The sequence below is a fragment of the Trachypithecus francoisi genome, unplaced genomic scaffold (assembly GCF_009764315.1).
Source record: "Trachypithecus francoisi isolate TF-2019V2 unplaced genomic scaffold, Tfra_2.0 Lachesis_group10, whole genome shotgun sequence".
NCBI classification, from domain to species: Eukaryota; Metazoa; Chordata; class Mammalia; order Primates; family Cercopithecidae; genus Trachypithecus; species Trachypithecus francoisi.
Window position 1 is genome coordinate 86595153 of NW_022681455.1, and position 27844 is coordinate 86622996.

Genomic DNA, 27844 nt, shown 5'->3' on the forward strand with positions numbered 1-27844 from the left:
AGGATGTGGCAGGGTTTAAAGAACGGAGGCACTGAGGACCGGCGGGGGCGCCCGGGCTCCGAGGCCTCCACGCTCTCGGCCTCCGTCCCCGAGTTTCCCGTGCGCACCCTGCACGCACTTCCCGCCACGCGGATCGGCTGCAGGGCATCCCGGTCCTGAGGAAGCGCGGTCCTGCAGGCAGCGCTGCAGTCGCGAGGGGCCACGCTGCCTGGAGAGTGGGGCTGCGGCTCCCGGCGGCCACCCAGGCCTAGGCCCCCGCTGCTGCGGGCTGTGGCGAGGCTGCCGCCCTCCTGGGAACCTCGGCGCTCCGGATCGGCCCTGCCCGGCCGGACCACGCGCTCTTCCCCTGCTACTCCTGGCGTCCTGGCTCCGGACCCCTTCCTGGTTCTTCACTTTCGGGACTCCGGCCGTGTCCCCGCCGCGCCGGAGCCTCTGCCGGGTTCTCAGACGCCGGGGAGCCGCTGACTGCTTAGCGCGCTCGGCTGCTGGAGGCTCCGCCAGACCCCTTCACAGCCCCCAGGACGCAGGCTCGAGTTCCCTTCCAGTCTGCCGGCGCCTGTCCGTGCTTGCCCGACTTTGTTTTTCCACACTTAAGAGTTTTAAACTTAACGAGCTTTTCAAAAAAATATTCTGTCCAATTCTGTGGATTGTCTTTTAGGTTTTTTGTTTGTTTGTTTTGAGACAGGGTCTCACCCTGTCGCCCAGGCTGCAGTGCAGTGGTGAGATCTCGGCTCACTCACTGCAACCTCCGCCTCCCAGGTTCAAGCGATTCTCCTGCCTCAGCCTCCTGAGTAGCTGGGATTACAGGCACACGCCACCACGCCCGGCTATTTATTTTTTGTTTTATTTTTTGTAGGGATGGGGTCTCCTTATGTTACCCAGACTGGTCTCAAACTCCTGGGCTCAAGCGATGCTCCCGCCTTGACCGTTCCAAGTGCTGGGGTTACAGGTGTCAGCCACTGCGCCCAGCCCCATTTCTGAAATAAAAGATCCTCTTCTCAAGTATATCCAGTCCCTTGTCCATCAGTAATGACCCATTTTAATCCTGTGATTTATTTCCAGTTCATCTCTTTCCCACGGATGTGCCCCCATGCGTTTCACATTATAAGTATTTAAAAATATTCACTCTCATGCTTTCCTTCCTGTCATATATACACATATGAAAAAAAAGAATGCAGCAGTATCTGGCGTTCCACAAGAAAAGAAAATTAAGCCATAAATTTTACTTCTTAGTATGTTACCTAGGTTAAATAAAATATTTTAGAAAGGAAATGCTTTTGAAAAATTTATTTTATGATCCTAAACCTTTGAAAACAAGTGTGGCACAATTATATTAATCTTGGAGAAGTGCTCAGATATATCTCTATAGACATGCATAGATATATAGGCACAGATATAGAGAAATATCAGTTTTTCTTATACCTTGAAAAGGGAAGGCATTTCAACAATGGTGAACCAAGGAAAACATGTCTCATTTAAACTGCTTAAACTGATAAAAATTTAAATGAATAAATATTTAATATGATGATTAATAAGGACAGAATACTCAGACATTCCATATTAGGATTGTAAAGGGTTTCACATTTAGGAGTTGGCAACCAGACAATATCTATTAACATTTAAAATACAGAAAAGGGGCCATGGGCAGTGGCTCACACTGTAATCCCAGCACTTTGGGAGGTTGAGGCAGGCAGATCACGAGGTCAGGAGTTTGAGACCAGCCTGGCAAGCATGGTGGAACCCCGTCCCTACTAAAAATACATTTTAAAAAAATTAGCCGGGCATGGTGGCACCTGCCTGTAATTTCAGCTACCCAGGAGGCTAAGGCAAGAGAATTGCTTGAATCCAGGAGGCGGAGGTTGCAGTAAACCGAGATTGTGCCACTGCACTCCAGCCTGGGCGACAGAGCGAGACTCCATCTCAAATAAATAAATAAATAAATAAAATACAGAAAAGAAGCAAGTAGTAATGCTAGTCCTGAGAATCTCCCCTTAGGGCCACAAATGCAGGCGAAAAGACAAGAGCACAGTGCTGGACCCCAGTGCTTCCACAGGGTGACCTGTATCTGCCAGGATTTACAGATGTTGCCGCCTTTCATGTATGAACTTTTTGCACATTTTCTGAGATTCCAACTTTATAATAAAATCAACAGTAAAACAAATTTAATTTTGATATATCATTTTTCAAAATAAAAAGACTTCCAAAAGAGACCCTTTTTTGTTTGTTTTCTTGAGACAAAGTCTCACTCTGTCACCCGTGCTGGAGTGCAGTGGCACAATCACAGCTCACTGCAACCTATGCCTCCCGGGTTCAAGCAATTCTCCTGACTCAGCCTCCTGAGGAACTGGGATTACAGGCACCTGCCACCATGCCTGGCTAATTTTTTGTATTTTTAGTAGTGACGGGGTTTCTCCATGTTGGCCAGGCTGGTCTCGAACTGCTGACCTCATGAACCGCCCACCTCGACTTCCCAAAGTGCTGGGATTACAGGCATGAGTCACCAAGCCCAGCTGAGGCCCTTTCAACTCACTGTGCAGCTGAAGGGTATGCCTGAGGCTGCCCAGGAGAAAAGTCATTAATAAAGGCATGGCAAAGCACTACTCTGTTTTTTTGGTCTCTCTGTTTACCCCACAGTGGAGAAATAGCCTGAGCTGAGCCCTGCTGATTTCTTCCCCGGCAGTGAGCCTGGACCTTAAAGCAGCATTCTTTGTTCCCTCCTCTCCACCAATGCCTCCCAATCTGCCAGGCTGTGTTCACTGACCCCAACTGCATCTGAGGGTCACTGAGGCCAGTGGATCTAGGGGAGCTTTCTGCTGGGCCGAATTCCTCCACTGTCACATGCTGGACACAGCAGTGGACACAGCAGTCAGCTCTTTCAGAGTTGATTCTTACACATAAAAAGAATATTGGAGATTCTGAAACACACCAAGAAATATGGGACTTAATGTAACAGTGAAACAGCAAAATAATTCACATAACTAACTTCGTTTCCATTTAAGGTGCCTTCTTCTATTCCTGCATGTAGGCAAGGGTAATTTTACAGCACTGAGATAAAATGAAAAGCAACAATCATATGCTGTTTGAAACTAACTCTTAGGTTAAAGGGGAAGTATATAAACGACTATGCTTTGGTGGAGATTTATAGGAACATTGTGACCTGGCCAAGGACAAGGAAGTTCCCAACCTCCTCAGACCCTCGCTGGCTCCCAGGTGTCTGCCAGCCTCAGCCCCCTCTGGATCTCAACCCTCTCCCCTTTGCCAGCCCTTTACATAAAAAGAGCCTGACATTTGTACTGACTTAAGCTGCTTCTTTAGAACATTAGTCCACCATCTTCTTCGTTTTCTGGCTCTTCAAACTAAAGTCACCTTCCTTGCCTTAACTCCTTGTCTCCTGACGTATTGGCTGGTGTGTGGGAGCAGAATGAGGTTGGGCTTGGTTACATTACTTTCTCTTCACAGAAAGTTCAGATTTCCTTTTGCAGTGGAAGAACTCCTGTGCTTGAGCGCTTCATTTTTATTCTAATTGAAACACTATCAAACTACATTTCTCAAAACAATTCACTGTAAATATCATTTATATGTTATTGTAAGTGAATAAACTGATATTTTATTCTCTACATACTAATTATACTTTGAAAATACATGCACTTTACAGTAAAGACTTTCAGTACTCTGTAGCAATATTTTTTCTAGAGTTATATTCCCAATAGTTATAAGTCATAAATTAAACCCACCATTTTTTGCTTGAGTATGTATACATTAGAAAACAAAAGAAGACTGCGTGGTGGCTCACGCCTATAATTCCAGCATTTTCTGACGCTGAGGCAGGTGGATCACTTCAGGTCAGGAGGTCGAGACCAGCCTGGTCTACATGGTGAAACTCCGTCTGTACTAAATACACAAAAGTTAGCCAGATGTGGTGGCGCATGCCTGTAACCCCAGCTACTCGGGAGGCTGAGGCAGGAGAATCGATTGATTCTCCCAGGAGGCAGAGATTGCAGTGAGCCAAGATCTTGCCACTGCACTCCAGCCTGGGCAACACAGCAAGACTCCAATCAGTCTCAAAAAAAAAAAATAGCTTTTTTGAGGGGGGATAGAGTGAACTGGTATGCTTAGATAGAAATTTATATAATGTAATATTCATATATTCATATTTTTATATAATCATGGATATTTTCTAAAAAAACATTGACAAGTTCCACAGAAATTTCTTTCTTTTACTACATGAGTAATGTAGGGAGGGATTTTTGATGAGGAATAGATCCCCTCGGACAACACTGGAGAGCTCTACCTTGCTGCTCCTCATTCCATCTCAAATTTATCAAAAACACTTTTTAGTGGAAAGCTAAAAAAAGCTGCAGGGGCTTCTCTCCCCAAAAATTCAGCCAGGGTTCCTATCATTCATACATGTAGTCACCAATTATGTCTCCTCATTAGGCAATGTGCACAAACTTGCCAGTGTCACAGTGGAAGGGAAGCAGCAAATGACACTGTGAGTAACTGGAAGGGGTGGGGGAGTTACATGAGATCAACGACAGACACAGCATCACCAGAAGTGCCTTTGCATTGCAGACAGAGCAATGAAGAGAAAGGAAGTCCCTGTCTTCATGTGGCTGACATTTTAGGGAATAAAAGGATGAAACTCCATACTACAATGAAATGTAGAATGGAGCATGTCAGGAGGTGATAAGTCTTATAGAGAAAAATGAGGGTAGAGTAGGCCATGTTCCCAACAAAAATGACTGAGGCGGGGGTCTCATGAGCAGAGGTTTATTGAGCCAAGGTTTGAGGCTGCACCCAGAAACAACACAAGTCACAGGAGCACCTGTACTTTTCCAGCTGGGGATGAAATCATGGGGGTGTCTCAAACTGTTTCTGCAAAGTCAGTTCCTGGGAGCGGGTCTTAGGACCAGCTGGCATCTCTTGGTCTGCTGAAACATTAAATCAGAAAAGTATCTCAAAGACCCATCCTTTAGGTCTCACAATTGTGATGTTATCTATAGGAGTGGTTGGGGAAATTACAAATCTGGTGACCCTCAGTTACATGACTCTGGGGCAGTAAACAACTTAAAGAAAACAAGCTAAGCAATGGCAGGCACGGTTTAACCATCCCTGTTCTTAACAAACTTCACACCCTACCGTAATTTTCATCTTGTCTTATAGATGCATCTTTGATCTCTGAATGAGGAGGAGGTCAGCTTTCTTTGCTTCAGAGTTTAACTATCAACTAAATTCTTCTCATGGTTATCTTGGCCTCCATTATAGAATAAGCAAAAAATGATTTAACCTATGAGGTTATAAGCAAGACGGAGTCAGTTATGTTAGATTGATCTCAAGACTTAAAATTCTACAAAGGTGGTTTCAACTTCCAACAGGCTTAACTATCAACTAAATTCTTCTCATGGTTATCTTGGCCTCCATTATAGAATAAGCAAAAAATGATTTAACCTATGAGGTTATAAGCAAGACGGAGTCAGTTATGTTAGATTGATCTCAAGACTTATAATTCTACAAAGGTGGTTTCAACTTCCAACAGGCCATGGCCACGGATATGTGGAATTAGACTGAAGATTTCCCCTGGGAAACAGCCAGGAGAATGGACCTTAAAGATGAATGAGAAAAACTTGCACAATGGGGCCAGGTGGGGTGGCTCATGCCTGTAATCCCAGCACTTTGGGAGGCTAAGGCGGGATCACCTGAGGTCAGGAGTTTGAGACGAGCCTGGCTAACATGGCAAAACCCTGTCCCTAATAAAAATACAAAAATTAGCCGGGTGTGCTAGTGCACATCTATAATCCAAGCTACTCAGGAGGCTGAGACAGGAGATTCACTTGAACCCGGGAGGCAGAGGTTGCAGTGAGCCAAGATCGCACTGTACTCCAGCCTGGGTGACAGAGAGAGACTCTGACACATACACACACACACACACACACACACACACACACAAAACCTGCACAATGGGAGGGGGTTTGCTCATAACCCAGGGTTGGTAGGTTAAAGCCACCCATTGCTAGGCCTTGATCCTCATTACTCCAATCCTTCTTTTGAAATATGAGCTCAAAGACACCAACATAATCTGTGTAGCATCCCCCTTCACTCAGTTATCCCCAAGGATGACATAAAATGAGACATCAGCCTCCAAGCCAATAACTGACAAATGGTTTAGTGGGGTTTCCTTGGTTAAAAAAACAGAGAATTATTTTTGCCTCAGATAGACAAGTGTCTCAGACATGCTCCTTCGGTTTGGAAGTCACAATGTAACAGTGGATGTGTTGAAGAAGCCCTTTAATGAAGAGAAGCTCAAGGCCATGTCAAAAGCCTCAACTTCCCAAAAGCTTGCTGCATTGGAATAAACAGTTGAGTCAAGAGTATTTGAATGCATCAACCTGGCCAGTGGATTTGGGGAGAAAGGCAAGGAGTTTCATCTTAAGAACCGAACTAGGCCCCTTGTCTGAGGAAATCATGCATGCATAGCATTGAATTGATGTCTTGGGCAAGGTGGACACAGTGGCATGATATTTGAGGATGAGATGAGACTTGTTCTGGGATTGCACTCCTCTATACCCCTCCTCATGGGCCTTTCCACTGCCACTCTGCCTGAGGGCAGAAAAGATGTGGGTGTGGGGATGGGGCTAGGGTGGGGCAGGGAACAGGTCAGGGCAATAGCCACTGACTGGGCTAAAGGCAAATGACTCACTATTCTGGGACAATTCTGTTACCGCTAAGTTACAAGTTGCTATGAGCACTTCCCTTTTCCATCTCCTTTTTTTTTTTTTTTAATTATACTTTAAGTTCTAGGGTACATGTGCATGACGTTTATATCATGTATAACTCCCCAATGCAATCCCTCCCTCCTCCCCCCACCCCATGATAGGCCCCAGTGTGTGATGTTCCCCTTCCCGAGTCCAAGTGATCTCATTGTTCAGTTCCCACCTATGAGTGAGAACATGCGGTGTTTGGTTTCTCTTCTTGTGATAGTTTGCTAAGAATGATGGTTTCCAGCTGCATCCATGTCCCTACAAAGGACGCAAACTCATCCTTTTTTATGGCTGCATAGTATTCCATGGTGTATATGTGCCACATTTTCTTAATCCAGTCTGTCACAGATGGACATTTGGGTTGATTCCAAGTCTTTGCTATTGTGAATAGTGCCGCAATAAACATACGTGTGCATGTGTCTTTGTAGTAGAGTAATTTATAATCCTTTGGGTATATACCCAGTAGTGGGATGGCTGGGTCATATGGTACATCTAGTTCTAGATCCTTGAGGAATCGCCATACTGTTTTCCATAATGGTTGAACTAGTTTACAATCCCACCGACAGTGTAAAAGTGTTCCTATTTCTCCACATCCTCTCCAACACCTGTTGTTTCCTGACTTCTTAATGATTGCCATTCTAACTGGTGTGAGATGGTATCTCATTGTGGTTTTGATTTGCATTTCTCTGATGGCGAGTGATGATGAGCATTTTTTCATGTGTCTGTTGGCTGTATGGATGTCTTCTTTTGAGAAATGTCTGTTCATATCCTTTCCCCACTTTTTGATGGGGTTGTTTGTTTTTTTCTTGTATATTTGTTTGAGTTCTTTGTAGATTCTGGATATTAGCCCTTTGTCAGATGAGTAGGTTGCAAAAATTTTTTCCCATTCTGTAGGTTGCCTGTTCACTCTGATGGTAGTTTCTTTAGCTGTGCAAAAGCTCTTTAGTTTAATTAGATCCCATGTGTCAATTTTGGCTTTTGCTGCCGTTGCTTTTGGTGTTTTAGACATGAAGTCCTTGCCCATGCCTATGTCCTGAATGGTACTACCTAGATTTTCTTCTAGGGTTTTTATGCTATTAGGTCTAACATTTAAGTCTCTAATCCATCTGGAATTAATTTTCGTATAAGGGGTAAGGAAAGGATCCAGTTTCAGCTTTCTACTTCTGGCTAGCCAATTTTCCCAGCACCATTTATTAAATAGGGAATCCTTTCCCCATTTCTTGTTTCTCTCAGGTTTGTCAAAGATCAGATGGCTGTACATGTGTGGTATTATTTCTGAGGACTCTGTTCTGTTCCATTGGTCTATATCTCTGTTGTGGTACCAGTACCATGCTGTTTTGGTTACTGTAGCCTTGTAGTATAGTTTGAAGTCAGGTAGCATGACGCCTCCAGCTTTGTCCTTTTGACTTAGGATTGTCTTGGCAATGCAGGCTCTTTTTTGGTTCCATATGAACTTTAAAGCCGTTTTTTCCAATTCTGTGAAGAAAGTCATTGGTAGCTTGATGGGGATGGCATTGAATCTATAAATAACCTTGGGCAGTATAGCCATTTTCACGATATTGATTCTTCCTATCCATGAGCATGGTATGCTCTTCCATTTGTTTGTGTCCTCTTTGATTTCACTGAGCAGTGGTTTGTAGTTCTCCTTGAAGAGGTCCTTGACATCCCTTGTAAGTTGGATTCCTAGGTATTTTATTCTCTTGGAAGCAATTGTGAATGGAAGTTCATTCCTGATTTGGCTCTCTGCTTGTCTGTTACTGGTGTATAAGAATGCTTGTGATTTTTGCACATTAATTTTGTATCCTGAGACTTTGCTGAAGTTGCTTATCAGCTTAAGGAGATTCCGGGCTGAGACAATGGGGTTTTCTAAATATACAATCATGTCATCTGCAAACAGGGACAATTTGACTTCCTCTTTTCCTAACTGGATACCCTTGATTTCTTTCTCTTGCCTGATTGCCCTAGCCAGAACTTCCAACACTATGTTGAATAGGAGTGGTGAGAGAGGGCATCCCTGTCTTGTGCCAGTTTTCAAGGGAATTTTTCCAGTTTTTGCCCATTCAGTATGATATTAGCTGTGGGTTTGTCATAAATAGCTCTTATTATTTTGAGGTATGTTCCATCAATACCAATTTATTGAGCGTTTTTAGCATAAAGGGCTGTTGAATTTTGTCAAAAGACTTTTCTGCATCTATTGAGATAATTATGTGGTTCTTGTCTTTGGTTCTGTTTATATGCTGGATTACGTTTATTGATTTGCGAATGTTGAACCAGCCTTGCATCCCAGGGATGAAGCCCACTTGATCATGGTGGATAAGCTTTTTGATGTGCTGCTGAATCCGGTTTGCCAGTATTTTATTGAGGATTTTTGCATCGATGTTCATCGGGGATATTGGTCTAAAATTCTCTTTTTTTGTTGTGTCTCTGCCAGGCTTTGGTATCAGGATGATGTTGGCCTCATAAAAAGAGTTAGGGAGGATTCCCTCTTTTTCTATTGATTGGAATAGTTTCAGAAGGAATGGTACCAGCTCCTCCTTGTACCTCTGGTAGAATTCAGCTGTGAATCCATCTGGTCCTGGACTTTTTTGGTGGGTAGGCTATTAATTGTTGCCTCAATTTCAGAGCCTGCTATTGGTCTATTCAGGGATTCAACTTCTTCCTGGTTTAGTCTTGGGAGAGTGTAAGTGTCCAGGAAATTATCCATTTCTTCTAGATTTTCTAGTTGATTTGCGTAGAGGCATTTATAGTATTCTCTGATGGTTGTTTGTATTTCTGTGGGGTCGGTGGTGATATCCCCTTATCATTTTTTATTGCAGCTATTTGATTCCTCTCTCTTTTCTTCTTTATTAGTCTAGCTAGCGGTCTGTCAATTTTGTTGATCTTTTCAAAAAACCAACTCCTGGATTCATTGATTTTTTGGAGGGTTTTTTGTGTCTCTATCTCCTTCAGTTCTGCTCTCATCTTAGTTATTTCTTGCCTTCTGCTAGCTTTTGAATGTGTTTGCTCTTGCCTCTCTAGTTCTTTTAATTGTGATGTTAGAGTGTCAATTTTAGATCTCTCCTGCTTTCTCTTGTGGGCATTTAGTGCTATAAATTTCCCTCTACACACTGCTTTAAATGTGTCCCAGAGATTCTGGTATGTTGTATCTTTGTTCTCATTGGTTTCAAAGAACATCTTTATTTCTGCTTTCATTTTGTTATGTACCCAGTAGTCATTCAGGAGCAGGTTGTTCAGTTTCTAGTAGTTGAGCGGTTTGGATTGAGTTTCTTAGTCCTGAGTTCTAGTTTGATTGCACTGTGGTCTGAGAGACAGTTTGTTATAATTTCTGTTCTTTTACATTTGCTGAGGAGTGCTTTACTTCCAATTCTGTGGTCAATTTTGGAATAAGTGCGATGTGGTGCTGAGAAGAATGTATATTCTGTTGATTTGGGGTGGAGAGTTCTATAGATGTCTATTAGGTCCGCTTGGTGCAGAGATGAGTTCAATTCCTGGATATCCTTGTTAACTTTCTGTCTCGTTGATCTGTCTAATGTTGACAGTGGAGTGTTGAAGTCTCCCATTATTATTGTATGGGAGTCTAAGTCTCTTTGTAGGTCTCTAAGGACTTGCTTTATGAATCTGGGTGCTCCTGTATTGGGTGCATATATATTTAGGAGAGTTAGCTCTTCCTGTTGAATTGATCCCTTTACCATTATGTAATGTCCTTCTTTGTCTCTTTTGATCTTTGATGGTTTAAAGTCTGTTTTATCAGAGACTAGGATTGCAACCCCTGCTTTTTTTTGTTCTCCATTTGCTTGGTAGATCTTCCTCCATCCCTTTATTTTGAGCCTATGTATGTCTCTGCATGTGAGATGGGTCTCCTGAATACAGCAGACTGATGGGTCTTGACTCTTGATCCAGTTTGCCAGTCTGTGTCTTTTAATTGGAGCATTTAGTCCATTGACATTTAAGGTTAATATTGTTATGTGTGAACTTGATCCTGCCATTATGATATTAACTGGTTATTTTGCGCATTAGTTGATGCAGTTTCTTCCTAGCCTCGATGGTCTTTACATTTTGGCATGTTTTTGCAATGGCTGGTACCGGTTGTTCCTTTCCATGTTTAGGGCTTCCTTCAGGGTCTCTTGTAAGGCAGGCCTGGTGGTGACAAAATCTCTAAGCATTTGCTTATCTGTAAAGGATTTTATTTCTCCTTCACTGATGAAGCTTAGTTTGGCTGGATATGAAATTCTGGGTTGAAAATTATTTTCTTTAAGAACGTTGAATATTGGCCCCCACTCTCTTCTGGCTTGTAGAGTTTCTGCCGAGAGGTCTGCTGTTAGTCTGATGGGCTTCCCTTTGTGGGTAACCCGACCTTTCTCTCTGGCTGCCCTTAAGATTTTTTCCTTCATTTCAACTTTGGTGAATCTGGCAATTATGTGTCTTGGAGTTGCTCTTCTGGAGGAGTATCTTTGTGGCGTTCTCTGTATTTCCTGAATTTGAATGTTGGCCTGCCCTACTAGGTTGGGGAAGTTCTCCTGGATGATATCCTGAAGAGTGTTTTCCAACTTGGTTCCATTTTCCCCCTCACTTTCAGGCACCCCAATCAGACGTAGATTGGGTCTTTTTACATAATCCCATACTTCTTGCAGGCTTTGTTCATTTCTTTTTCTTCTTTTTTCTTTTGGTTTCTCTTCTCGCTTCATTTCATTCATTTGATCCTCAATGGCTGATACTCTTTCTTCCAGTTGATCGAGTCGGTTACTGAAGCTTGTGCATTTGTCACGTATTTCTCGTGTCATGGTTTTCATCTCTGTCATTTCGTTTATGATCTTCTCTGCATTAATTAGTCTAGCTGTCAATTCTTCCACTTTTTTTTCAAGATTTTTAGTTTCTTTGCGCTGGGTATGTAATTCCTCCTTTAGCTCTGAGAGGTTTGATGGACTGAAGCCTTCTTCTCTCATCTCTTCAAAGTCATTCTCTGACCAGCTTTGATCCATTGCTGGCGATGGGCTGCGCTCCTTTGCAGGGGGAGATGCGCTCTTATTTTTTGAATTTCCAGCTTTTCTGCCCTGCTTCTTCCCCATCTTTGTGGTTTTATCTGTCTCTGGACTTTGATGATGGTGACGTACTGATGGGGTTTTGGTATAGGTGTCCTTCCTGTTTGATAATTTTCCGTCTGACAGTCAGAAGGACTGTCTGTTGGTCTGTTGGAGATTGCTTGAGGTCCACTCCAGACCCTGTTTGCCTGGGTATCAGCAGCAGAGGTTGCCGAAGATAGAATATTGCTGAACAGCGAGTGTACCTGTCTGATTCTTTCTTTGGAAGTTTCCTCTCAGGGGTGACGCCACCCTGTGAGGTGTGGGGTGTCAGACTGCCCCTAGTGGGGGATGTCTCCCAGCTAGGCTACTCAGGGGTCAGGGACCCACCTGAGCAGGCAGTCTGTCCGTTTCCAGATCTCAACCTCCGCGTTAGGAGATCCACGGCTCTCCCCAAAGCTGTCAGACAGAGTCGGTCGCGTCTGCGCCGGCCCCCGCTCTTTCCCCTAATGGACTGCAGCTGTGCGCTGTCCGCAGAGGTAGAGTCTACAGAGACAGGCAGGCTTCCTTGAGCTGCTGTGAGCTCCACCCAGTTCGAGCTTCCCAGTGGCTTTGTTTACCTACTTAAGCCTCAGCAATGGCGGGCGCCCCTCCCCCAGCCTCGCTGCTGCCTTGCGGATAGATCGCCGCAGACGGCTGTGTTAGCAGTGAGGGAGGCTCCGTGGGCATGGGACCCTCCCGGCCAGGTGTGGGATATATTCTCCTGGTGTGCCTGTTTCCTTAAAGCGCAGTATTGGGGTGGGAGTTACCCGATTTTCCAGGTGTTGTGTGTCTCAGTTCCCCTGGCTGGGAAAAGGGATTCCCTTCCCCCTTGCGCTTCCAGGTGAGGTGATGCCTCGCCCTGCTTCAGCTCACGCTGGTCAGGCTGCAGCAGCTGACCAGCACCGATTGTCCGGCACTCCCTAGAGAGATGACCCCAGTACCTCAGTTGAAAATGCAGAAATCACTGGTCTTCTGTGTCGCTCGCGCTGGGAGTTGGAGACTGGAGCTGTTCCTATTCGGCCATCTTGCTCCCATCTGCTTTTTAAAGACCTGAGTCTGAACTACTATGTATGTACATTTTTATAGCCATATTTTCACCCTGTTGCCCAGGCTAGAGTGCAGCATCTATTCACAAGCACAAACCTTGCACACTACGGCCTCAAACTTCTGGTCTCAAGGGATTCTCCACTTCAGCCTCCCCAGTATCTGGGACTACAGGCTGGGACTCCAGCTGTGTGACACCATCCCCATCCTGATCTACTGCAGATTCTCTTGATTTCTGGGTAAACGGACTGACTGGACCATCCTATCCTGTCAAATCACTTGCACAAATACTTCTACTTTAAGACTTCTTCCACCTTGTCCAGAACCATAATCCATCAACCCCATTCTTTGATCTCTTAAGAGAATAAACAAATGACACACTGACCCATCAAAACACACACGTGCTTTCCCCAAATACCAAACACAAAAAACCCAGTTGGTCTTCTTCACTTGGCCCACTTGAGAGAGTCACTTTCTCATGAGTACCTTTAACTCCGTGATTTACTGCTCTGCTTTTTCTGGCACAATCCCATACCTGGATGAGTACCACACTATGTTTTTCAATGATGTCACTCAGCTGAGCCAGATACAATGTAGAAAAGTGGCCAGGTGGTATCAACACAAATTCAAAACTACCTGCACACCAGATTGGCCATAAACACTGCCCAGAACTTAGTAAGTTCACATCTGGCTGATAAAATCCTTTCTTCAGAAACCCGACATATCTAACAATCTTCTCCATGTCCTTTGAACGTTTACTCATGTGGCTTTTACCTGGTATCTTGCCCAATAATTCATACAAAAATTAGATCCCACGAGGCAAGAACCGCCTCATCTTTCTACCATCTCTAAAGATAATATGCACAGGTCTGTATCTTTCTAACCTTCTTGATTTCATCATGTCAGGAAAAAGATATACCATAGATAAGAGATTGAGAAGACATTCAGTCTCATTTGTAAGGTATTGTAATGATGAGATTACATCTTTCTTTTTTTGTTTTTTGTTTTTGTGTTTGTTTGTTTGCTTGTTTGTTTTGAGGCAAAGTCTCACTCTGTCGCCCAAGTTGGAGTGCAGTGGCATGATCTTGGCTCCCTGCAACCTCTGCCTCCCAGTTCAAGAGATTCTCCTGCCTCAGCCTTCCGAGTAGCTGAGATTACAGGCACCCACCACCATGCCCGGCTAATTTTTGTATTTTTAGTAAAGACAGATTTTCACCATGTTGGTCAGGTCTCGAACTCCTGACCTCAGGTGATCCACCCACCTCAACCTCCCAAAGTGCTGGGATTACAGGTGTGAGCCACTGCACCCAGCCCACATCTTTCTTTGTGCCATTATTATGTCTTCATGAAATCAATGCTTCATTACGTAAACATGGTCCCATGGACCATCTTTTTTAAAAATGGCATTAATATGGTCAGTTCCTTATAAAACTAAACATGCCCATAGCATACAATTTAGCAAATGAGTTTGCCCAAATGAGTTTTTTTTTTTAACCTTTTAAGTTGGGGGTATATGTGCAGGTTCCTATTACCTTGTTATACAGGTAAACTTATGGGGATTTGTTGTACAGATTATTTTATCAACCAGCTAAAATAATCTGGGAGGTCAAGGAGGGAGGATCACTTGAGGTCAGGAGTTCGAGACCAGCTTGGCCAACATGGTGAAACTTCTTCTCTACCAAAATACAAAAATTAGGCTGGTGTGGTGGCGTGTGCCTGTAATCCCAGCTACTCAGGAGGCTGAGGCAGAATTGCTTGAACCCAGGAGGCAGAGGTTGCAGTGAGCCAATATCATGCCATTGCACTTCAGCCTGGGTGACAGAGTGAAGCTGTTTCTCAAACAAATAAATAAATAAATAATAAAAATTAAAAATCTACATATTTATTTTAATTATGTAATTACTTGCCATCATATCTCTCTCAGAACACTGATCCAAGAACAACAAAAATAATAGGGATGATACTTTCTGCTAATTAAGCAAATTTCCTTTTTTTCTTTGTGAAACCAACTGACAAAATTCTTCAGTTTATGGTTTTTAGGAATAATTTCTACTAATTTATTTTCAGTGGAGTTTTATGGATGTCCCAAACAAAAACACCAACAATGGCCAATTTCATTTGGAAAGTACTAAATTTAACAAACTTTATTTTTTGATCAAAGAAGACTCATTTTTAATTTTACTAAAACATTTTAGATTTAGCCTTGGATAATAAAATTAATAAATATAGGAAATGCTTACTAACATATACAAAGACTTCTTAGTTAGAATGTAAATTTAATATTGATCAAAGTTGCCTGACAAAAATAAACTTTAGGTAAACTTAAGACAAGTTTGATGCATTCTGTTTATAATCTTGTACCTCTGTTTTCATTCTAATTTGGCATGCTGCATAGTTGTTGTTTTTTTAATTTCAGGTGGATTATGGCCACTCTTTTCTTAAGTCTTACTTTATTGTTCTTCCAGAAACAATTTTAAAATTTGCAGAGCTCCATCTAGATCAAGCAGTTGCATTGGAGGAATTTGAACCTTTAAATCACAGAAGAGCTTATTTTCAACTGCCATAGCTAACAGTGAGTCTATGCCTAATGATGTAAGCAGTGTGGATATGTGAATGTCTTTGAGTTTTGTATTCATGAATTCTCTAGCTCATCTGTTGATACTTAAGATGAAGAATGAGTAAAAACCATGTCAAACTTTTCCAGAAAATTGAATTTATCTTAGAATTATTTGTAGAAATAAATTCCGTTAGATGGAATTTGGGAAAGTTTTCCTGTAATTTCTTGAAATCAAATTTGACAGTACATTGTAGTCTGATCATTCTGCATTCCTCCTTCTGATTTTCCAGCAATTTGCTTTTTGTAAACTGCTCAGATGTTGGATTTCTCAATAAAATAATCACAACAAAATAATCTCCTTTCTTTATAATAAACATCACCATTTCAAATCCAAAGCCAGAGAGCCCCCTTAACATGACTTGTTGAGAATTATTCAGAATCAAGCATAATTCAAGATACTGATGGATGTGGGGTATTTGAAAAGTTAGTATTCCTCTGGCGGTTAAAATGCCTGGAAGATAATATTTTTTCAGCAGTCATTCAAGATTCAAGGCTCTCCAATTAATTGATTGTCCAGTGAGACCACAGTTCCTGTCATAGTAGCAGAACATGTCCAGCAATGAGTTAGCAGCAGCATAGTTGGCTTGTATTGCATTTTCAATTAAAGTAGAGACTGTTGAATAGCACTCAAAATTATCAAGTTTTTGCCCTCTTTTCAAAAGGTGAAAATGTACTACTCCATCTACTTTGGGGCTTAACACTTTCTCCACTCAAGAAGAGATGTTGAGAGTTTCCAGGAGCCCATCATCCAAGACTGTGGCACTAAAACAATACACCTGAGATTTTACTCTGGAAAGGCATTTACTGTTAAATGCACCGCCTTACATATACACCATGGAATACTATGCAGCCATAAAAAAGGATGAGTTTGTGTCCTTTGTAGGGACATGGATGCAGCTGGAAACCATCATTCTCAGCAAACTATCACAAGAACAGAAAACCAAACACTGCATGTTCTCACTCATAGGTGGGAACTGAACAATGAGATCACTTGGACTCGGGAAGGGGAACATCACACACTGGGGCCTATTATGGTGAGAGGGGAGGGGGGTGTGATTGCATTGGGAGTTATACCTGATGTAAAGGATGAGTTGATGGGTGCTGGCGAGTTGATGGGTGCAGCACACCAACATGGCACAAGTATACATATGTAACAAACCTGCACATTATGCACATGTACCCTAGAACTTAAAGTATAATAATAATAAAATATATAAATAAATAAATGCACTGCCTTTTTCACCTCAGAATGAAAAATGACAGGACACTGTAGCCTGATCACTTTGCATTCTTCACTCTGATTTTCCAGCAATTTGCATTCCTCTTAAATGCTCATAAGTTGGATATCTCAATGAAATAATCACAACGGGCCCATCTCCTTGAACAGTTTGAAGGCTGCTCAAAAAACTAAACATTGATCTGCCATATCAACCATATCATTGAACGATCTCACTGCTTGGCGTATACCCAAAAGAAAGGAAATCAGTTTATCAAAGAGATATCCACACTTTTATGTTTGGTGCTGCACAGTTTACAATAACTGAGATTTGGAAGCAACCTAAGTGTCCATCAACAGATGAATGGATAAAGAAAATGTGGTACCAATATACAAAATGGAGTACTATTTAGCCATCAAAAATGAAAGCCAGTCATTTGCAACAACATGAATGGAACTGAACATCATTATGTTAAGCGAAATAAACCAGGCACAGAAAGACCAACATCACATGTTCTCACTTATTTCTGGAATCTAAAAATCAAAACAATTGAACTCATGGACATAGAGAGTAGAAGGGTGTTTACCAGAGTTGGGAAGGGTAGTGAGAGAGTGGGGGGAGGTGGGAACAGTTCACGGCTACCAAAAAATAGAAAGAATGAATAAAACCTACTATTTGATAGCACAACTGGGTGAGTAGTGTCAATAACAACTTAATCACATATTTGAAAATAACATAAAGAGTGTAAGTGGATTGTTTGTAACTCAAAGAATAAATGATTGGGGGATGCATATCTCGTTCTCCAAGATGTGCTTATTTCACATTGCATGCCTGTATCAAAACCTGTCATGTACCCCACCAATACTACGTCTCCACAAAAATTAAAAATAAAATATAAAAAAGAACCATCTCCTTTCTGTACAATGAACATTACAGTTTGAAATCCAAGACTTGAGAGCTCCCCTGATACAACATACACGCCATTTGCCTTGAATAGTTTCCCCTTTGCTCTATAGAAATGTATTTGTAGAAGTTGGCATTCTGGAACATTGACTTCTAACACAGCGAGAGGGATAGCCACACATGTGAGATATAATGACAGAGCAGGATTCACCAGTGCATTCTGTTGAAACAGTGAGCAAGCCAAATTCAAGTTATTTTCCAAACTCATTGATTGTAGCCACTGAAAGGTCTGTGAGACACCACCAGGGAGGGTCTCTGTAAAACCTGGCTAAGACTTAGAATGTGGACTTGAATGTGATTGTGATCATTATGTAATACTTGCTATAAAAACTCAGGTTGGTGTTGGCCGCATATCACTATAACAGTCAGGTGGGGAGAGTCAAAGAGTGTTTCTTTGACAAGTTCCTCTAAACGTGGCAGTAAACTTAGTGCCTTTCAGTGTCTCCTTTTTGCCATAGACCCAGAGAGAGCGAGAGACACTTGACAACCCCAGATTACTTCCTTAGCAGCCAAGGCCAGCATTTCACCTAGAATGGATTTTTGCTGTGGGGAGAACATGGCAAGTATGCAGAGATGTTTGGCATTTAGTAATACCTGGGTGAGAGTTTTCCAAGCTCTTATGAAGTATAAGATGCACAAGGCCCATTTCTAAATATTGGAAACATCTTGCTGTGAAAACATGTGATGGCAGGAGTTAAGACCTTTGATGATGCCATGCACAAAAACATGTGGCAATGTAATCACCAGTCTTTATCTCTTAAATGGCCTTGCACATGGCTGCTCCTGTACTGCTGAAGCCCAGGGCCAGTAGTTTATGTTTCCCCATTGTGTCATCAGCCCAATACAAATTATTGTCAAACTTACACCCGGAGGTGCTAACAGGAAAATAACCTTCTGAGTAAATGCACATTTTATCAGTCTCAACTTCCAAAAATTGGTCATTGAACAGTGTGAGTTTGTGTCTTTCTATCTTGGCTGTCACCTTTACTACATTGTAGGGGTCTGAGGTGTGTAGAGTGAACACCTCAGAGTTCCAGTTGCCCTTGTGGGTTTTGCTATCATAAACCCTTTCAAAAGACACATGCCTGACTGCAGAAATGAACATTGTCCCCTGACAATCAATATAGAATTCTGGATCATTCTTCCCTTTACTTTTCCTAATAGCTTCTGCTAAGCTTGTGACAGTCTGTGGGATTATATCACAAGTATCTGTCATCCGAAATGTGATGAAAGGCACTTCTATCAAAAAGGCCCTTGTCATGCCAGAGAGAACAAATCCTAGATTGAGGTAATCCACATTTCTTATTGTTCTAAGTGGGCACTGCCACAGAATAATCAAGATTTTGCTCTTTTAAGGCCAAAATAAGTTGAAATGCCTCAAGGCCAAAATAAGTTGAAAAACTGTCTCATGAAGAAGTGTTCCTGGGATCTCTTCACTTAGTTTTTGAATTCTCCACAAGAATGAAACATAATGAAAGTCCTTGATTTCCATTCTCATCATATCACTCACTGTCATCTCACAATGTGGACTTGTTTCTCATTCCTAAAATCCAATATACTTGGAGTCACAAGGTCAATATTTAGCTGTTTCAGATGTGTTGCCTAGAACTATTCATGGAGGCACTTCACCAGGGTTTCCAAGCACCCGAATTGTGTATTTGCTTCCATGTTTCCTAGAAGCAAGTTACCATGAGGTTGTGTTTGTTTACTGTACATGAACACAATCTGTTCAAGTCTTGATAAAACGGAGCCCATATTTGTTTGTAAAGAACCCACACACTTCACAGTGGCTTTCTGTAGGTAGATTTGATGACCTTATGTATATATTCATTTCCCTCTCCAGATTTTTGAAAACTATCAATTTGCCCATCTTTGGTGTAAAAACAGCTTTACTTTCTGTCTTTCTGCATCTTGTGGCCATGACAAATGCCATTTGCAAAAAACAGTCTAACAGCACTGGATGGATATGATATTCATACATTACTCTCTGGATATCTTTGTTGACCTTACTTGTTGTTATGCCATCCTTTAGCTTACTGCAGAATAAAAAAGTGGCTTTTAACTGTTTGAAAATTATATCATAGTAAAATCCAACATGGAAGAGGCATTCAGAAAGTTCATCACTGTTTGAAATCAACTTACACTTTCTAGCAACTCTAGAAGGCATCTTCTTTCTTTAACTTAAGCATTTTGTAGATGGCAACTATATTAAAACTCTTTTAAGGGATCTTGTAGTGATTATGGATTTACACCTTTGTATCTTGAGAGAATCATTTTTAATCTCTTTTATTAAGTCTAACCTAATTTGGCAAACCAGTGCCTCCCAAGGGAACCAAGTCTGCCTTGGAACTACTACATTAAGTTTAAAATAAACTATTTTTCAACTCATCTAGAAATACTAAAAATAAACACCCCTTGACTCAAAAATCTTCCCTGGCACCGCATCTGCATCTATACCCTCTTTCATTGTCATCTTGTGAAATGATATATTACCCGATTTTGCTGGTAAAAACTAATTAGAACATTTATATTTAAATCATGCTTAACAGTTTACAGAAGTATTTTTCATTTTCTTCTTGTACCCAGTGGCAGAATTTTATGATTCTGAAGCACTTAGACTCTCATCATCTTTTTTGCAGAGAAATAAAACAAAACTAACAATATGATTTTTTAAATCTGCTACCTAGGATTTTGTAATTTATGTATTAAAACAAGGATTTAATTTGTTCTCTTTTAAGCTATTTGGCTGAAATGCTTTCTTAAAAACTTTAGATTTGCTCTTCCATGATATGTTGGGACATGAACCCAGGTAAAGAAAGAAGGTTAAGGCCTCATTTAACATGGGTCTATTATTACTTTTCTGTGCATTAAGATCATAAAAACACCACCAAAACTATGAGCCAAACTACATTGACTGAATTTTTTTAATAACAATGAGACACAAAAAACTAGTTAAAATTTACTTATTTATTTTTGTTAAAACAAATATTTTATAATTTTTGTAATCTTTTCAAGAGACAGGGTCATGCTATGTTGCCCAGGCTGCAGTGTACCATCATTTCACACTACAACCTCGAATACCTGGGCTCAAGTGATCTTCCTGCCTCAGCATCTGGAGTAGTTGGGACTACAGTTGTGTGCCATTGCACCCAGTTTTTGTAATTTTCCAATGGTTGAAAGATGGTCAAACCTTAGACAAAGTTCTTAAAGTCAAGCATAGTTGAACTATTTTTTTCCTTACCAATTCAATAATTGATACACCTCGTCATTATTGGATTCACTTCAAGATCCCCAGAAACGGACTCCTATTATGAGTGAACACTCATGTTGATGTTACCTATCTGGGGTGATCCAGAGTGTTCTTGGTTGTCTTCTTCAAAGAAAGAATTCACTCAAAAGACCAATTAGTAAAGCAGGCAAAAGTTTTATTGGGGAAGTAAAAGGACACTCCAAGAGAGGAGTGGGTTGACCCTGCTGGAAACAGCCCCGGGATAGTCTGCATTTGATATGCTGTGGTCTTGCTTTTTTCCTTGCCCAGTTCTCACCAAGGCTTGGGGGATCATCCCTTACTGTGGTTAATGGACGTGCACTGGACGCAGTGATCAATACAAATCCCACCCGATGGGAACATTGCTCATTATTGCCACCCGGGAAGGGCATATAACCATCAAATTTGTACTCATTGCACCTGTGTGGCTCTGAAGAATTCTGCTTTTGCCTTTTTTCTCCCTTATCAGGATCTAGTTAACCACACTTTGACAGTTCGACCATAGAGTGAGTACTGGGCATCTTAAGAGGCGTTCTGGGCTGTTCCTTCCAACATGGGTACTTCCCCTCCTGCCTGCTAATATCTGACTAACTGCCTCCTCTTACATTTATCCCTTAAGGAATTGGGACCCAGAAATCTTTTGGGAAATCGGGCGGAGGTCATTCTTCTATAACTACTTCCTGCTGCAAAGGGGTGTCGAGGGTCTTCTGGTCCCTCCTCCTTGCTTGCTGTCATGGCAAGAAGCTTTCAGAGGTTGTTGTTGTCTCTCAAAAGGTTTGACCCACAGTGTCCAGAGGAGACATGCAGAAACTTGCTTGTCCTCAAGGTTAGGAAAGAGGTTGATATCCTTGTCACAAGACCATTTGAAGTCTGACGGCTTCTAGATGGGACGAAATAAACTTAGTAGATTCAAGAAGCAAGGCCCAGAAAAGAGAAGAAGGAAGATAGAGGTCAGGGGTCCCGGGAAGGGGAGGGGCCATGAGAATCAGAACCAGGTGACACCCCTCAGCAGCCCCTTCCCAAAGATGAGAAGCCTGGTTTATGAGATCTCAAATGTGCTGCTGAGCCTGCCCTGATCTCTTAACCCAGATCAGTACTCTTCTCCAAGCACAGTCAAGTTCCTCCCTAAGCTGCAGCCAGCATGTCAAGATCTCTACCACATTTGAGAACTATAGCTGCGAGAGAACTGACTTGCCACTGTAACTCTTTTATAGCAAGCAGTCATTTCTATCTCTTGAGCCAATTCCAGAGACAGGCTGTGGTAGGTTCAGGAGTAAGTGCCAATGCTGGCTATTCCCATTGTGGCACCTGTGGTAATGCCAAGCCCAACAAGAAAGGGAATTAATTGAATTGCTTGGTGGGCCCCAGTATGAGGTTATAAATAAGAGCAAGGGCCGAGAAGCATCACCTGGGGCAATGAGATGCTAGGGGTGAGGTAAGCCAGCATGGGTGTTCTGGTCCACTTTGCAGAGAGGCATAGGTGGGCCTGTGTCCCACATAGAAAGCAAAGTTCTGTCATAGGTAGACAAGAATGGATACGGAAGGCGGCAAAGTCAATTCCAAACATTACCAATATCCTCATTGGCTATGCAAGATGTGATATTCTGTCACTAAAGTTGCAGCTGCTAGGGGAGCCAGACATGAGTGACTAGTTTGAGTAGGAAGATGGTTCTTATTTTCCCAGAAGAGCATGTGCCTAGTAATGTCAAGGAGAAGAGCTTCCAAAGGGAGTTAAAGATTTGAAATTTTTGCATGACTCCTCCTGGCTTGGTAAGGTAGAGAACCTTACTTGGTACTGGGAGATTTTAGTTTCTAGAAAAAAAAATATGAGAGGTATTGACAATGGTGATGGTTGTGTTGGGTTGACAGAACCCACAAAAGTTCCAGAATCTCTGGCAGTAGTGATGCCTAGGGGTACCTGACTGAAGGTGATGGGGGAGAACAAGGGGCGTAAAATAGCACAAGTGTTAAGAAAAGCCTGAAAGTCCCCTTTGCTTGTGTTAGGTACTGTATGCATCTCTGGGAAGGTTTTGTATAGAGAAGCCCCAGTGATATGTGAAGCTAAATTGGGTTTGAGAAGTTGCCTATTATTGTATCGTGGCTGGGTAGGCTGTTCCTGCCCTAGATAGAACTAATTCATGCATAGCCCATAGGTTGAGGGATAGGAAGATTTGGTGAACTTTAGTAGCTTTTTTTTATATATAGTTGTGGGCTGTTGGGGCCTATGAGGGTGATTTTAGCTGGGAGCAGAGAGCATTTGGCTGCATGGTCCCAAAGAGAGCAGATTAGAGCCAAATTAAGATGTCTGTTGATTATGGGGGAAAAAGCTGTTAACTCAGTGAGTATTAGAGAGAACACCACCCCGATAATGGCTTTGAGATTTAAATCCAGGTAGGGCAGAACAGACCTTTTCCTGGGGTGGTGGGGCGGGTGGGGGCTGGTGTTGGTTCACAGTAGCAAAGACATATTAGTAAACCTGCAAGGAGTATTATGATTCATGGTATAACAAGTCAAAGCATTACTAATTTACTTATCTTTATTCTTTTGGATTTGCCTGAAGAGGGGTTTGTGACTCTGGAGGGGCTCAGTGGTCCAGGTGTCCAATGGGGCCTTTACAACTTCCTCTGCCAGAGATGAGTCACACAGCTTTATCTTGGAGTAGTGGATCCACCTGGTGATCCCCGGCACTATAACTGCTGTAGGAGTGGAGAGCAAAACAGTGTAAGGACCTCTCCAAATAAGACTCAGTTCAGAGTTTGGAGTTCCATCCTTCCAAGTCTTAATGAGAACTTGAGTACTTGGAGGGTATAAAATTTGGTCAGAGTTTTCAGGATGTGAAAATATCTTTTGGCCTAGTTTTTGAATTCCCTGCTGAGACTGGGATAGAGAAGTAACATAATTAGTGAGTTGGTAAGTTTCAGTATCCAACAGGAAAGTGAAGAAAGGATCTTCCACAAAATAACTCGAAAGAACTGAGTTGTAAGTTAGAGGTGTGTATGTTTCTCAGCCTTAGTAGAGCAATACATAATAGCTCTGGTCATGGCTTTGAGGTTTCCTGGCATAATTTTTCCAAGGTTTGCTTGAGAGTTTGGTTAATTCTATCAACCATTCCAGAGTGTTGTGGATGCCAGGAGGAAAGTCGAAAGTAACTGATTCCCAAGGCCCGAGAAACAAGTTCAGTAAACTGTGAGGTGAAGGATGTACTGTTATAACTTTGCAGTGACCTGGGAATGACAAACCGGGGGACGACCTCCTTGAGGGCCTTTACTACCCTCATTGCTTTTTCCATTCACACTGGGTAAGCTTCTATCCAACCTGGAAAGGTGTCTACAAAGACCAGAAGATATTTATACCCTTGACAGGCAGGAAGTCGGTTGAAGTCAAACTGCCAGTCCTCCCCAGCATAAGTGCTCCCCCATTGGACTGGCTGGAAAAGAAAAGGAGGTTCGGCTCCTTGTGGGATGTTTAATGTGCAAAGGGCACAGGCCCTGCAAACTTGTTCGAGAGTCTTGGAAAGATTTTTTTCCCCAAAAGAGCCATTTGCACATTATTGAAAGTTTTTTCTTGCCAAAGTGGCAGGAGTCATGCGAAACATAGCTAACTTTCCATTGAACATTTTAAGGCAGATGTAGGACCTCTCACAGTTGATACCAGCCTCCGGGGCCTCGTGTCCCAGTGCCCATTCCTATTCCTCTGGTGAGTACAAGGGGCTGGTGGCTTTGGATCCTCAGTGGGAGGATGAATTAAAGGAGGCTGAGGATGCTCTGCTGGGAAATTTCCTAAGCCATTTATAGGAGAATTACCCACTGAGGGGCTCACAAGAGCCAAAATGACAGGGTCTAGTTTGCATTTTTGGAGAGATTCTGATCTCCTTTTAGCGCCATAAAGGCCTGGACATAGGGTACCTCTGACCACTTACCCTGTCACCTGCAAAGTAGGTCCAGCTGCAAGATGGTATTAAAATTAAGGCTACCATTTTCTGGCCAGACTTCCCATAGTCATATAGTTTTGTATTGAGGCCATGAAGAGTTACAAAAGAAAACTAACATCTTTTTCTTTAATGTCTAGGAATCAATCTTGTCCTAACTTTTGAGAATGCATCCAAGGGGTGAGTCCTACAGTGTGGAGTGTTGAATGTCCATCTGAAAGACAGACAGAGGTAAAGGCCAGGGGAGAGTGAGCATCCTGTCCATTCTCATCCACTATGAAAGGGGAAGAACGTCCTCTCCATCTCTTTCCCACACTAGGCCAGGCATCCCTAGCCGCTGAGGAGCTTCACACTTCATGCACCCTTACTGCATGCTCCCTACCGAGCGGTGACCTCTTTCCCTCATTTGGTCTGTTGACCCCCAAGGTCCATAGGTCTCCCGTCTAATTATAGATGACTGTGCGCAATTATAATTTCGTAGCTTTTTGTGATAACCCTCTGCATACAGGCAAAGCATGTCAAGGACAGTGGGGAGGGCCAGAGACAAGAGGGAAGTTGATTGGTAAATCCCAGAGAATTCAGTGGTCAGAACATGGAAAGAGTATTGGGTACTAGCTACATCCAGGAGAACCCTAAACCAAGACCATAGCACCCGAAATTTACCTAAATTCCTTCTGGAGGTGGAATTAGTGCATAGGAGACAGTGACAGAGCATTCAAAAAGCCACTCTATTGGGGCCTATCTGGGAAAAGAAGAGGACAAAGTAAGTGGCATTGGCTAGCAAGAGAGATGTCATGATGGCATAGGCAGCAGGACCAACTGTGAAGAAAGACAGGGTGGTAAGTCCCCAAAAGTCAGCTATGAGAATGTGGAAGTAATTAGAAGCCTTGGGGTCTCTGGCAAGAAGAAAGTATTCAGTGCCTGGAGGGGCTCTGTCGGGCATTAGGTGGAAGTGCTCCAGCTGAGCACACAAAGCGGAGATGCCAGGAAGCTTGATCAGCACGCTCGGCATTCTCATAGACTATGCTGGATAGGAGCAGACATGTGAGAGGAGACAGCAGGGAGTGTAGCCCTTACCTCACGACAGCATGCGAGTCACAACATGCATGAGAGATGTTGAGAGATGTTGCCAAGCCTGGAGTTCCAGAAAGTGTCCTTGGTTCTTGTCTTCTCGCAAGAAAGAATTCAGCCAAAAGATCAGTTAGTAAATCTAGCAAAAAATGTATTGCAGAAGTGATAGTACGCTTTAAGAGAAGAGTGGGCCAACTTGGCTGGGAGCAGCCCCAGTACATTTTGCATTTGACCTTTTTCCTCACTTTCTTCTTTGGGTTCCTGCCTTTGTTCTTGCCCAGTTCACACCCAGGCTTGGGGGGCCCTCCCTTACTCTTGGTTAACGCACATGTGCAGAACCCAGTGATCAAGACAAATTCTACCCAATGGTGGCATTGCTCATTGCTGCCACCCAGAAAGGTTGTATAGCCATCCCTTTTGCCTTTCCCCTTCTTTATTTGAATGTAGCTAACACATTCAGACAGTTCAACCATAGAATGAGTGATTACTGAGCACCTTAAGAGTCGTTTTGGGGTGTTCCTTCCCACATAGCTACCTTTCCTCCTGCCTGCTCATATCTGACTAACTGCCTACCCTAAGAGTTGGATTGCAAGGTTCTTGTTCAATTGAACCTTGAAACACTGAAGGGGCCATGTCCCAGGAAGATGGGAACCCTGCGCAGTTTTACATGGAATTCTGAGTAGGAAGCAGAATGGATTCTATTTGGTCACATTTGCTATTTAACTACTCTTGATATCATTGTCATCTTAGCCATAAATCGTTCAAGTGATGGTAAGATAGACATAAGTGAACTTCACTTTATGAATTCAAATATTGCTTTAAGTATTTAAAACCTGCTGTATGATTGCACAGCAACAAGCACATTTTATAACAATCGATATTAAAATGCTGTAAGTACAATAGCAATTAAGGATGTACTCATGTAAGAAAATCACAAAACTTTAAACTGAAAAACAGAGGAAATCTTTTTTAGTGTTACAGGTTCATAGAATTCATAAAAAGTATTTGTCTTGGAGTCCTTTACATAATAATCATCCATATGTGGTCAGGTGTTTGATATCAATCATTCACATCTGATTAGAAGTGGGAATCTTGAGATGCTACAGGAAAACTTTAAAAGCATTATGAACCCAAGCCAAACTAAATCAATTAGAAAGTAAGCCAAACCATCTCAAAGTATACCTTTAGTTGTTAGGCAATACCATTTCATTTCCAAAATCTAACTTAAATGCAATTTTTACAGAAATTTAAAATGTGCCGGTTTAGTTACATTTATCGAATAAAGTTAACAAATGAATATCTCTTGACAATGAGAGCTCCAAGGACTTTAAAAAAAGCTGTAAAGTTTGTTTCCTTTCCTTAAAAACACAGTTAATTATGACCTTTACTTAAAATACATAAGTCAATTAGACAACTCAATATTTTGCAAAAAAATACAAGAATTATATTAGAAGTCTGAGAAGGAAAGAAAAAATGATGCTATACCTAACCTTTGACAAGTCGCTCTCCATTCTGATATTTGAAGACAATGAGCTTAAGGTAGGAATCCTTAAGGTTTCTCTTGGAATATGTATTCTGTTGAGACCTAAATTTTCATTAAGATTTCCATTGCATGCTGACTGTAGGACTGCCCTTGTAGTATGAGAAGTAAATAAAGATCCGCTCTGCTCTTTTTCTTGAAGAAGTTTGGTACTGACGTCTGCTAGAATTTCTTTAGGTCTGTGAAGATTGCAAAACCCAGATACTGAGTATTTTGGGTTTTTTTTTTTACAAATTATATCTAAATGACTTGCATTGTTTAAAAAGTCACCATGAGTCAATGAAAGATACCACAAACTGTTTTACTCTGAAAATGTATGAGAGCATGTGTACTATACACAGTTTTAATTTTAAAATTGTTCTAAAGAACTACATGTAC

The 27844-nt window shown here is 42.0% G+C and overlaps 1 protein-coding gene across 1 annotated transcript in view; it reads right to left on the minus strand.

The window, feature by feature from the left end:
- Positions 1-15: 15 nt before the first annotated feature.
- LOC117088589 (putative ankyrin repeat domain-containing protein 26-like protein) overlaps positions 16-27844 on the minus strand; it is a 142497-nt gene continuing 114668 nt past the window's right edge. Inside the window, exon 10 of the mRNA XM_033219845.1 lies at positions 16-505. Within this exon, the coding sequence (XP_033075736.1) occupies positions 16-505 (490 nt within the window). The remainder of the gene's footprint in view (positions 506-27844) is intronic.